The 13,543-nt window shown below is 49.9% G+C and overlaps 1 protein-coding gene across 2 annotated transcripts in view; it reads left to right on the top strand.

Annotated features, from left to right (window-relative positions):
* The window catches only part of TOX2 (TOX high mobility group box family member 2), a 168,318-nt gene that overhangs the window by 140,362 nt on the left and 14,413 nt on the right, over window positions 1-13,543 (top strand). For both annotated transcript variants that reach the window (XM_059862700.1, XM_059862701.1), the window contains exons 4-5: window positions 867-1,106; window positions 4,893-5,120. In XM_059862700.1, coding sequence (XP_059718683.1) covers window positions 867-1,106; window positions 4,893-5,120 — 468 coding nt within the window. The remainder of the gene's footprint in view (window positions 1-866; window positions 1,107-4,892; window positions 5,121-13,543) is intronic.

Genomic DNA, 13,543 nt, shown 5'->3' with positions numbered 1-13,543 from the left:
TGATTCAAACTGGGAATGGGGTCTTTATGCAGAAAACAGCAGGGTTTGTCCTCATCTCATCTCATCTCATCTCATCTCATCTCATCTCATCTCATCTCATCTCATCTCATCTCATCTCATCATCTCATCTCATTTGCTTCTTGGTGTAGAGGTGCTGGACATGCTGGAATGAGTCCAGAGGAGGCCATGAAGGTGCTCCAAAAGCTGGATCCCCTCTGGTCTGGAGCCAGGCTGGGAGAGCTGGGGGTGTTCACCTGGGGAGAGAAGCCTCTGGGGAAACATTAGAGCCCCTTCCTGTGCCTAAGGAGCTCCAGGAGAGCTGGAGAGGGACTTGGGACGAGAGATGGAGGGACAGGACAAGAGGGAGTCATTTTAATTTATAGAAGGGTAGGTTTAGATGGGATGTTAGAAAGAAATTCTTCTCTGTGAAGGTGCTGAGGCCCTGGCACAGGTCACCCAGAGAAGCTGTGGCTGCCCGTGGATTCCTGGAAGTGTCCAAGGCCAGGTTGGATGAGGCTTGGAAGTGCTTCCCTTCTCCTGGTCATTTTGCCATAAATCACTTCTTTGTGAACCTTTTTTTCAGATCCCTGATAGGTGCCAGCCACCATTGGTCCCTGAGGCAGTCAGGGGCACCTTCTGGGCACACAGCCCCCCACACCAAGCTGATTTAGCCCCTCTGTGTTGGGCTCATGGCCACAGCAAGGGGTGCACAGTGCTCAGCCCTCGCCTCGTTTGGGAGCAAGCTCAAGGAAGACTTTCCCAGCCATGTGGAGCAATTTAAACAATAAATCAGCCTAAAAGTGATTTGACAGTATGGCAAATAAATGAATGAATTTTGTAGTGACAATGATCCCCTCCTCTCTCAGATCCAGGAGATGGTGCACTCGGACGCCGCGTCCTACGAGTCCAACCGCCAAGTGCCGCTGCTCAACCGGCCCGGCATGCTGGGCGGCCCCATGGGTGCCCTCAGCCAGTCCCAGCTCATCTCCCAGATGGGCATCCGGAGCGGGGTCACCCATGGCTCCCCCTCACCCCCGGGAAGCAAGTCTGCCACGCCATCTCCCTCCAGCTCCACTCAGGAAGAGGAGACCGAGTCGCATTACAAGGTACGCGCGGTCGTTTGGCGCTTTTCAGGGAGGGGTAAATTGTGCTAAATAAAACCACAGACTTCTGGTCTTGTGTGGAAACACAGGGCACTGGGAATATTTCTGTGTCTGCTCTGGGGTGCCCTGACCCCCAGGGCAGCGCTGACTTTGACCCTCATCCATGGAAAAAGTTTCCCAGACTTCAAGACAGACTGGAATCCACAAAAGTGTGAAATGGATTGTAGAGAGCAGTGCAGGTGTGTCACTGGGTGAGAAATTGAGGGTTTGGGATTTTTAGTGTGTTGTGGCTGGAAGCAAAGTGGAGGGCACAGGGTGTCATCCTGGGCTTCTCCTTCATGCTTCTTCTTCCTCCTTCTCCATGGGTTTGGGTGACATTTTGTAATTGGGCAGAAAAGTCCCCATTGCAGCTCTGTGGGATCAGTTATTGGGTTAAAAGGGAAATAATCCAGGAGTCCGTTCTTAATTGGATAGTTTAGTCTTAAAAGACCTTGGAACAAGAGACTGTTGGCCATTTTGTGCCTTCTAATGAAAAGCTGCTGAACTCACAGTAGTGTGTCTGTTTCACTGATAAGAAATAATAAATATCTGAGTCTGAACATGAACTGCTGTCTTAAGTGCCTTCAGTCCAGACCCAGAGAAACCCACAGCTGGGACCCACACAGTCTTGTTTTGACATTTATAGTGGGAGACTTTCCCAAGGATGAGGACACTGTTGCCAGCCTAGGGTGAGTCCTGCATGGCAGGCTGGCACTCACACAGCAGGTTTGGAGGTCAGAGCTGTTCTTCTGCCCCCACGTTTTACCAGTCCCATCAGGCCACAGGATTTCCTGGGGTGAAGATCACAATGAGCAAAGCAGCTTCAGGGCTAAGAGTCTGCAAATGCTTGGAGCTAAATTAGATTTCTGGTGGTGGTTAGAGGAGACTGAAACAGGGAAGGAAAATAACTCATGGTGGGATTTAACTGATCTTATTGGATGTGCTAAGGAAAGCAAGCAGGAATTCAAAGAATCTTCTGCCTTTTAGTTCACCAAGGTGGTGTTTTCAGTAGTCAGCAGTGGCCCAAATGGTCTTTACAGCCAACACAACTGCTGCTGAGTGTGGCACCAACAAAGCCGAGGAATTCCTGGGGATTTGGGCACACCTTGGTTTTTGTCCATCTCTCTCCAAGTGCACCAGCAAAGCCAAACAACATGTGCCATGTTCCAGGAATCTGTGGCTGTTATTTACTGAGGGCAAACTGCAAACAGAGTGCCTCTGTGCCTGCAGGTGAATTACTGGGCTCCCTGGGGACTTTGGTTAAAGCCTTCCATGGAGAACCCTCTCCTGAAGGCACTGGTCCTTGTCCCACCCAAACAGATGTTGTGGCAGGGTCTGAGTGTAAAACCAGAGCAGCAAACAGTGCACAGGCTGGAAAACTAGGAAAATGATAGGACTGAGCAAAAACCTTTCTCTCTTCATGGAAATCCAGGAAAATGGATTCCCATCAATCCTGTAGTTTTTTCATCCATTGGCAGATTTCACTTCAGATTGGGCATTTCAAAGCAGAGAGCTCGTGTGGGTGGAAACACAGCTTCAGTGGATAAAACTGTAAAAAGAAGGGATACATGAGGTTAAAAACAAATGGAATTTTTCAAACTCTGTGATTCCATGTTCAGGGAACACTGTGGGAGGGGTTGTGCTGCTGGATCCCACAGCCTGCCGTCTCCCAAAGCCTGCGTCACAAAGCTCCAGGCTTTGTGCACCTGGGAGCTGAAATCTTTCATGTCAGGAGAAAATGAGTTTCAGTGTAGTGACACACCAGCTTCTGTCTCTCTGCCTCCACCTGCATCACCCAGCTTTCCTGTCAGCCCCCAGGAGTCCCTGAGCAGGGCACAGCTTTGGGGTAGGATCTTTTGCTTTCCTGATCCAGTGATGCCCACGGGGTAGGATATTTGGAGATGTCCAGATGATGACAGCTTGCAGAGATTAGAATTTTTCCTATCCTTAGGGCAATCCCTCTCATTGTTCTGCCCTGTAAACCCTCCAGGCAGGTGGGAGTGATGTTTGAGGGAGGAGGAGATGCTGAGTGTGAGGAAAGCAGCAGACCCATGCTGTGGCCTGCAGGTTTCTGTTTGCTTTCTCTGTCTGCACAGCTGCTGCCTTCACCCATCAGTCACTTTTCCACCTGACCATTAAGGGCTTTTCTGCAGCAAAACAACATCTAACAAGCAGAAAATAATCTTGTGAGCTAGAAGGTCACAGGTTAAAGAAATGAGTCCTTCAGGTCCTTTGGGCCAGGGAGCTTTTGAATTTCAGAGGTCTCTGAGCCTCACTGGTGTATTTACCTGCTTCATGGCTTGGGGGTGGGTGCACATGAATGGGAGGGACAGGAGGGTACAGCCCAAATTCCAGCTGGATTAGTGGCCACTCTCCACAGTTATTAAAATCACAGTGTCCATGAGGTTTCAGCTCTTCCTGGGTTCAACATCTAAGAAGGCACCAAGTTTTGGGACCACATCCTTGCCCCAGTCCACATCTGCCACCAAACAGACCTTCTGCTGCCTCTCCAGGGCAGGTCCAATGCCAGTGGCCACCATGGGCAGGTGGCCAAGTCTTCATCCCCCTGGCCAGGCTCCCTGGTCCCCTTGACCATGGGGATGACCCTTGGGGCTGCAGATGCTCTGGGCAGTGAGGCACTGGCTCCCTGGGGGTTGACTTCAGCCATGAACATGGTTTGGGTTGGTTAAAATCCTTCTGAGGTCCAAACCCAGGCTGTTGTCTCATCCCAGGTGTGTCACACCTGGAAAACCCCATGAATACCAAATCCTGCTCTGCTCCCTGCTGCTGTTTTCCTTAAATTCCATGTGCTCTTTGGTGCTGCCTGAGCTGTAAATGCAGCTGAGGTTGTGCTGCTGCTGTTCCAGCTCCTTGGTTTGGTCAGTGGCTGTGTGGGAGCAGGTTCCCCACAGCACTCCACTGAGTCACAGTTAGTTAAAATACCATCTCACTTCCTAATGGGCTGAAGCCCTGTCATGCATTTTTTTTTTTCCTCCTAATAAGCTGGCCTTTCACCTCCAGGCCTCCCATTCAAGCCCAATTGGGCAATTTTAAATTAAATGCAATTTTTGTGGTCTCTCTGTTCATTCACTAATGGTCACTGTCTGTTTGACAAATGTCACTGCGCTGGTACTGAAATTAATGATCAGTCAAGAGCTACAGAGTGCAGAGCAGGAACACTGCTGCCCTTTTCCTCCCCATGTCTGGCCTCTGCCAGCTGAAGGGAAGCCTCTTAAATCCTGGCACTGCCAAGCACATGCTCAAATTGACCAAAATGGCCAAGGCACATGCTCAAATTGACCAATCCATCAGGAGAAGAGGCTGTTTGTCCCCAGCTCAGCTGGAGGCATTGTTTTCCAAAGATCTTGATGTTTAGAGCTGTGTCTTTCCAAGTAATTCAACAACCTGTGCAGCTGATGGTGGTGCCTTGAGCTCAGGGCTGCAGGTGGAGGGGCTGGTGTGCTCTTTGCCCTCCAGGATGCAGAGATCCAGCCAGAGCTTTCATTCTCTACCATCTGGTGTATTTAGGTTTTCCTTCACTATGAGGCACCAAAGCAGGCTCAGGCACCCACCAGCAGTTTGTGCAACGATCCAAGAGGCTCCTGGGGGACAAAGACACCCCCAGAGCTGCTGCCCCCCTCTCCACACTGGGACATCTCCACTTCCCATTCCCTCTCATCTCCTTGGCTCAGTAGCTGTAGCAGGGGCTGGCATCAGACCTTAGCTAAGCTTCATCTCTTGGTTTTGCAGGCTACTGGAGAGAAAAGACCCTCGACAGACCTGGGCAAAAAGCCCAAAAGCCAAAAGAAGAAGAAGAAGAAGGACCCCAATGAGCCCCAGAAGCCCGTGTCAGCCTATGCCCTGTTTTTCAGAGACACACAAGCAGCCATCAAAGGGCAAAACCCCAACGCCACCTTCGGGGACGTGTCGAAAATCGTGGCATCCATGTGGGACAGCCTGGGAGAAGAACAAAAGCAAGTGAGTTACTGAGTTATTTATTTTTGCCTTTCAGCTGTTGAAGTGTGTATTTCCACAGTGCAGGCCTGTTCAGGGCATGGCCAGGGGCTTCCACAGGCTGGAGTGCAGCTGAAAAGCTGTTTTTAGGAGCAGTGCTGAAGTGCCCACTGTGCAAAATTGCTGTTGTTGCATGGGGAAGAGCAAATTTTTATGACAACTAATTATTCTTGATAAGCTCATACTCTGCACAGCCATCAGTGGCCTTTCCCTGACGTGGGGCTTTACAGCTTGAGATGGGAGATGGGTTTGTATTTGCTTATTTACTTACAAGGAGTGACAGCCAACAGGCTAAACACTATTAACTCCCTGTGCTGCTGGCTTCAAACTCAGCAGTCAGGCTTTAAAAGCTTCAGAAGGAGATGTCTGAAGTGGCCTCCCAGAGGAAACCTTGCTGCCCCAAAGCTGTCAGCCACTTTGTCTGCTTCACGTGGAGAATTCCAGGTCCTGCTTTCCCTCTTTGCCTGCTGCTGAGTCAGTTACAAAAGCCTGTAATTGCTCATTTCCTATGGAGAGAACCTCAGGGAACAAGGAGGGCTGTTTGTCAGGCAGGGTGAGACCTGACACGGTGTGTGATGTGTCCTGCACCCAAACAGGCTTTAGCTGGGAGCTCTTCTCCTGGAGCCTGGCCACAGCTCCAGCTGGGTGTCCCTGGCCAGCATGGGAGCAGCTTCATCTGGGGAGAGAGCAGCAGGGAGGAAAAAAGCATTTAACTGGAAGTTCTGCTGGGAGAGAACCTTGATTTCCACTCCACAGGGATCTCCAGGGATGAGAGCTCTTTTGCTGCTCCCTTTTCTCCTCTTTGGGGGGATCCCTGTAGGATCATGCAGGCAGAAATTCCCCATCTGAAGAGGGGAAGAAGGTCAGGAGGGGGACCCCAGCCCTGGCAAGCTGCAGGATGGGGGCCTGGTTTCTGCTGTTGCTTCAGGCTGTGGGAGGTTCAGGAGTGTGAGAAAGCTTTGTGTCACTGGGTGTCCCTGGCCAGCATGGGAGCAGCTTCATCTGGGGAGAGAGCAGCAGGGAGGGAAAAAAATATTTAACTGAAGTTCTGCTGGGATAGAACCTTGATTTCCACCCCACACTGAGTCAGGAGTAAGAGCAGAGGATCCCCAGGGATGAAAGCCCTTTTGCTGCTCCCTTTTCTCCTCTTCGGGGGGATCACTGTAGGATCGTGCAGGCAGGATCTGAAAGAGAAAGAGAAATCTGAAAGGGGAGGAAGGTCAGGAGTGCGACCCCAGCCCTGGCAAGTTGCAGGACAGGGGCTTGGTTTCTGCTCTTGCTTCAGGGTGTGGGAGGTTCAGGAGTGTGGAAAAGCTTTGTGCCACCCCTTTCCTCTGCCTGCATCCCCCCAGCATCTCAGCCTCTACTGCAGCTGGTAACAAATACCAGCACAGCTCGGGGAGCGCTGCTGCCACCCTGACTCAGCTCAGTGCAAACGCTCAGCTCTTAATTAACAGCAGGGATTAAACCAGCCCGTTTATCTTCCCTGCTAACTCTCCCTCCTCCCTCTCTTTCATGAGCTCGCAGCAGCCTCCCGTCTCTTTACACACGCTTTCTAAGTGGCTCCATTTCTCCCGCTGTAATTGATTTAATTAAGTCATTTGTTCCTTGTCTGAATGCTTAAATATTAACTTCCTGGCTTTGTCTCCAGCTGGATACTTCTCTCCCACAACAGTTAGCTCGGGACTCTGGCTGCAGGGACACGATTTCTCTTTGGCTCTGGCAGCCCGGGGCTGGTTTGTGTGATGTGGCACGTTCGCTCGGGAAGTGTCTGGCTGGAGGAGAGTTTATTTAGCCCCTGTTTGCTTTCCTCTGCCAACACCCCTGGTGAAGCTTTTTTTAGATTCACGAGGCAGCGCAATGGAAAGGGGAAAAGGAAAAGAAAATTTTGAAATGCCTTTAAACGAGTGAAAACAAGTGCCTGGGCTGTCCTGTAGGTGTTTCCTGCAGGATGTGGTGCACACATTCCCTGTGATGAAGGCAAGCAGGCATTCCAGGGGCTCTCCTGGCACATCTGGAGAGGGGATGGTGTCCAAGCAGCACAGCCAGCATCACTGGCCAAAATCCTGCTGCAGCCTGGGGGTCCAGCCTGCCACATGGCTGCACCAGCACGTCATCAGGCAGGATTGTACCCTGGGAAGGGGTGGAAAAGCTGGAGAAGGGAAGTGTTTCACCAAGGACACTGCTTCTAGCTTTGTGGACAACTGTGGCTTCATGTCCTCACTGCAGAAAGCAACCTGGGGAAAAGCCAACACAGAGGTGGCATAGCAGGCAAGCAAGAGCCAAATCTGGGTATTTTGGCTAAATTATGACCAAAGGTTTAGTTAGAGAACAGTTTCCCTCTCCCTGGCTCGAGAAGGGGTGGATGTGAGGCTGTAGGATCTGCTCTGGAGCTGGTCCCACACTTGGATCCCCAGAGGAGCAGAGCCCAGCCCCAAGGTGTCACTGAGCAGTTCTTTACATCCCCGGGGTTTCTCTTCAGAGAAGGTTTACAAACCTTTCCCCCTGCCCTCCAGTGGGCCCAGTTCTGGGGGTGTTTTGGTTCCCACCTTGTGGGAAAGCAGCAGGGAGGGGGTTCCAGGGGAGCTGCTCCATAAACTCAGAGCATTTTGTGATTCCCCCACGTGTGAGCAGCCCCTGACACGTTCCTGCTGTGCCTGCCCCGTGTCCATCCATGCCCAGCTCCATCCTGCACACAGATCTGGGGTGCACAGAGCTGGGCTGGCCCCCGTGCCAGGGCCAAAGGGCTGAGGGAAGCCAGTGCTGGTGGCTTGTAGCCTTGCCAGACAGGGAAGGGTGGTCCTGTGGCCCTCCAGAGCCCCAGCCCCTCTCCACAGACACCTCCTGGAGCTTTTCTGCTGGCAGCAGTGACATGCCAGCCCTTTGCCAGGTAGTCCTGGCCAGCACACAGGGGGTTAATCCTCTGCCATTTGTGCTGCTAATGATTATATGCACTGTAATATCAAAGCTGGAGCTATTTATTTGCCATTGAGCAGGTGCTGCTGCTCCCACAAAGCAAATTTGCTTTCTCCTCCTGATGAAACAAGGAAAATAAAGGTTGCTCACGTCCCATTTCAGATACGTTTTTTTTTTCCCTGTGCACCAGCTGAAAGACAAACACAGAAAGGGAACCAGAATGCATATTATGCAAGAAACCATATAATCTAGCAGCATCTTTGATTTGGCTGCTGCTGTCACAGACATGCATTTCACAGAGAGGCTTTTTTCTCCCCCCTTTCTTTTGTTCTTACTGGTTTATCATTTGTGGCTTTGTCATTTTGTTCCTTCTTCTTCTTCTCTTCTCAGCCTCTTCACAATGAATCTTCATTTTCCCTCTGACACACTTGTATCTAAATTTCCTTATTTCCTGCCTTTTTTTATTTATATCTGTTGCCTGGTGATTTGATCATGCTGTGGAATACAGGATTAGCAATCTCCGTGTCCTTGGGTACTGCTCAAGGACACCTGTTCGGCAAAGCACCATTTTCTTCCCCATTTTAACCCCTTCCAGTGTGGCTGTAGAATAGGAATAAATAACAATACCCTAAATATCCCCAGTGCTGCGTTGGCAGGACGTTGTAATCTTCATTCTTCAACAGCTGCCGTGGCCCTTCCTAAGGAGCTTACACGGGAATCTGAAGAATGTGACTCGAGGAAAAAAAAAAAAATTAAAAATGAATACATCCTCTTTGAACTTTGCAAATAGTTTAGCAGCTGTTCCTGCCGAGATAGCTCCGACTTTGCTGCAGAGTGAAATGCTAATTCAGCCATTAGCATCCAATGGGGTACCTGTCAGAGGAATCCTCCAGGTCCCAGCTCCAGAATCCTGTGCCTCGGTGGGAGTTTTTTCTATTAGCAGATCTCAAGCAGCGTTCCCCAGCAAGGTTTAAAAGGGCTGCCTGATTTGACAGAAATTAGAAGAAATTGAGCTCTAGATTGGAGCAAGCTCTGCTAATTCCCCAGGAGGATTTTCCCCTGGCACGGACAGCCCAGTCCCAGTCTGTGCCACCCACAGCCCTTCCTCTGTTTCCACAGGGCCACCATGGGCCACATCTGCTCAAGAGCAGGTGACAGCAGCCCTGGTGACTGCCTCCCTCAGGGGGATCTCCTGGGGGTGATAAGCCTGGAGACTGCAGAGAAGTCCCTGGTGGGAATTCACTCCCCTCTGCCAATTTCTGCTCTTCCCTCTCCAAGCACCTCCCTGTTCCCTGCAGTATTTTGGTGAGGAGGAGGTTGGATTGGAGGCAAGCAGTGGTGGAGACCACAGAGATCAATGCCAAGGTGGCAGTTGCAGGAGTCTCCAGACTCTTTTTGTCAGCAAATCCAGCCACAAAGTCAAAGCCCTGGGCAGGTGTTTCCATAGGCCCTGGGAACTGAGAGCAGAGGAACCAAGGAACTCCCAAGCAATCTGCTGGGTGATCCCCAGGCTGACCCAGAGCTTCCCATCTGAAATGAGCAGAGATTGGGCAAACCCAGCATTTTCAGTTGAGTTTTTGAGTCTGGGACACAAAGGTACCAGAGATAAGTTCTTGCTCATGCTTCACCAGGACCAGTTTGGTAATGCTGGGTGACTCCATGGCCAAACACAAATGGAATTTTCTGACACGAATGTACAGCCTGGAGAACAACACAGCTCCAGGGATCATCACACTCCAGGGGTAAACTACCCAGCAGAAGAATTGCTCAGCAGAAAGTAATAGATCACCCATTTAATCAGATCCCTCTGCTCATTGAACCTGATCCCTCAGGTGCTGACAGGACACTGCAGGGTCTGTGGTGGGACAGAAGCATTGAGGACCAGCTGTAAAGTTGTTTCATGGAAGAGCCACCAGAGGGGAGAGATCCTACAGGAACAGCCATGCTACAAACTGCCCAACTCCAGCTTTGCACCGAGCTGTCAGAGCCAGAGCCACAGCAGGATGCATTTTCCTCCTGCAGCCCCAAAGCCCTGGCAGTGAGGGCTGGAAGGGTCCAGGCAGTTACCCTGGCCTGGAAGGAGGTTACAGCATCTTCTGGACATCGAGGAAAGCCATGCACCAGAGAGGGATCAAAGCACCAACCCCAAACAAGGCTTCAAGAGAGGTCTGGTGGAGAGCAGGGTAACGATGGGGAGCATGGGAAAGGTCAGATCTGCTTTTAACAGCTCCACAAGTGTTACTGTCCTTCCTGGAGAGCAAGGTCAGGGGTTTGGAAGGCGAACGGTGTGTGGTTTTCATTGGAGGTTCAGGTTTGGATTAGTCACCTCCTGTTCCCTTTGGAATCTTCAGTGGATTGTCCTGGGAATACTCTTGTGCCCTCACATGGAGTGGGGGATGACTTCTACCCTGTTGTATTTGTGGGGTGCCCCGACAAAGGCAGGAATGATGAATCTGACTCCATCTTATCAGAAGGCTCATTTATTACTTTATGATACTCTATTCTATTAAAGAATGCTATACTATACTAAGGAATACAGAAAGGATACTCACTGAATGCTAAAAAGATAACAATGAAAACTGGTGACTCTCTCCAGAGCCCTGACACAGCTTGGCCCTGATTGGCCAAAGAGTGAAAACAACTCACACAGAATGCAATGGAACAATCACCTGTGGGTGAACAATCTCCAAACACATTCCACATGTGAGCACAGCACAGGAGAAGCAAATGAGATCAGAATTGTTTTCCTTTTCTCTGAGGCTTCTCAGCTTCCTGGGAGAAAAATCCTGGGCAAGGGGATTTTTCCACAGAATGTGAATGCCACAAGCACCCCATGAAGTTGAGGCAGTGGAGAGCAGGAATCTCTCTCATCTTTAAACAATGGCAACTCCTGCTTCATTGCAGGCTCTTCCATTTACTCTCCAAAGGAATTGCTTCCCAGCACCGTGTCTCCACCAGGGTAAAGCAGGAGTTTTCCTGAAACCATGCAAATAGCTCCCACAGCCAGGGTCTTCCCTGGAGGTACCCTCAGGGATGTTGACCTCAAGAGTTACAAAGCACACCACAGGCTTTATTCTTTAAAAGCAGGTTGAGTTAGTTGGTTTTAATGGTGGGAGGGACAGAATAAGTCTTGAAGAGCATACAGAATGGGATGCAAGAAGGAAAGGAAGATCTGGGAAGAAGTAAGGATAACCTGTCCATGTTTCTATTTGCCTCTCCAGTGGCTGTGGTAAGGATGTGTGGAGAGAAAGGGAGGAGGTGCTTTGAGACATCTTGTGCATAAGCCATAAGTTAAGGTGATCTGAAAACATATCATGCAGGAAAGTGTATAATAGTTACAAGAAAAACCCTGCAGACTTACAAGCAGAATAAAAACCAAATTTACACATTTAGGAGAAGAAAAAACCAGTTGTGGAATCATAGAAAGAAGGGCAAGGAGAGACTTAAGAGGTCAGCCAGACCATAGTGATGCCTGAAGTCAGGATCATCTCTATTTAAGCCATTCCTGATGGATGTGTTCCTAATCTGTTCTTAAACCCTCAGTGGTGGAGATTACACATCTCCCCAGGCAATGTCTTCCCGTGCTTAATTATCCTTACTGCACCCAAGGCTTCCCAGTGCTTACCCAATATTTCCCTTGGTGCAATTTAAGCCTATTTTGCCTCTTTTCCTACATGCAGAGCATCACCCCGTGCCTCCTTTGCTACATCATGATGGCTCCTCTTGGTCTTTCCCCCCCAGCTTTCCTCCTGGACACCTTTCCTGCACTTCCCATCTCTCCTCTCCTGACGTTCCACCTTTTTCATGAAGCAAAACGCCCCAAACCCCACCAGGGATTGTAGCAGAGACCCTCCCACTTGGGCTCAGTGCACCCCTCGATTCTTTGGGGGAGAGTTTGAGCCCTTCCCCTCATTCCCCAGGCTTGGGAAGCAGGATTCCTGCTGGAGCAGGAGGGCTGGGATGCAGAGGTGACAGAGGAGAGCTCCGGCTGTCACTCAGTGCCTGCGCGACACGGAGCCGCTCGTGGGCGTCAGCGGGGTTTGCATTAATTGTCTTCTCTAATTACCTTGTTATCAAACAAGAACATTTCATTATGGCACAATTACTGGCTGCTTTGCTGAGACACAGAGGTGTCAGGATTACGATCCCGACATATGCTTCTTACAGCTCTGATTTTTTTGTTTTCATAATCACTAACCAATTTTATTTCCTCCCCCCCTCCTTCCCTCCAACCCACCCACTCACTTAATGACTAATGAATCCTCCTGCTAATGAATAAGGAAAATAAATCAGTGGGCATGGCAGGTTAGGAAGAAAAACATGCAAAATGTTTTGAGGATCCTTAAATCTGATAAATTACTTCAAAATTAAAATCCCTGGGAGAAAATGGGATTTAATTAGAAAGTAACGTGGTTTTGTCAATGTTTAAATTAAAATTTTAAAGGTTATAAATGCTACACTAGAGCTGCCTTTACACAGAGGATTTGTGAGGAGCTTTGTTCAGATCCCACGTCAGCGTGGTGATTCCTGGGGACAGGCAGCTCAGTGTCCTTGATGGAGCCCTGTGTGGGTGCAGGCCAGGACTGCAAAATTCCCAACAGGAGACCCTTGGGGATGGTTCTTTGTAATGAGGGTGGTGGCACAGGTCACCCAGAGCAGCTGTGGCTGCCCCTGGATCTCTGGAAGTGTCCAAGGCCAGGCTGGATGGGGCTTGGAGCACCGTGGGACAGTGGAAGGTGTCCCTGCCATGGCAGGGGTGGATCAAAACTGTGCCTTCAACCCAAACCATTCTGGGATTCTATGATCAAAACCCAGATAATCCACCAGGAATCTTCCAGAACTTCCAGTTCACCAGAGAAACATCAGAGAGCACAATCCCTGAGCTCACCCTTGTGGTGGCCAGGCCTGAGCCAGGGCTGGCCCAGGGAGCACAGAGGCTCCTGCCTGGAGCAATCCCCCCTCCCTGCAGCAGAATGAGCCGCTGGCTGCCCCTGCCCAGTCCTGCCCCAGACCCCACCCAGCAGCACCTCCCAATACCAGATCTCTAAAAGAGACAGGGACAGATGAAGAGGGGCATAAAAAAAAAAGACTTCAGCAGGAAAAGCAAGTGATGGGGATGAAGATAGGCACAGACTTTATTGGTTATTTATTTATTTGCATTTAGTTTTACGAAGTCTCATTTACCTGTCCTCTCACTGTCCAGAAATTGCAGGTTTTGCTCCAGGCAAGTCTAGCCATAATTAAATTTATCTCTGCATAGCTCTGAATACTTTGTTTTCCCACCATACTGGGGAAAAGAAAAGGTAAAATCACTCTTATTTTGCTGTTGTAGAGGAAAAATAATTTAAAATGTTCTCCATAGGGCATCATCCAGCTGTGGCCTCTCCTAAACACTGAGATACAGGAATTCCTATTTCATTGCTGTGAGGGCATCAGGTACCACATTTAAGAGCATCCACCAGCTCTGCAGC

Source organism: Haemorhous mexicanus, chromosome 18, assembly GCF_027477595.1.
Source record: "Haemorhous mexicanus isolate bHaeMex1 chromosome 18, bHaeMex1.pri, whole genome shotgun sequence".
NCBI classification, from domain to species: Eukaryota; Metazoa; Chordata; class Aves; order Passeriformes; family Fringillidae; genus Haemorhous; species Haemorhous mexicanus.
This window is presented reverse-complemented; position numbering and strand designations above follow the sequence as displayed.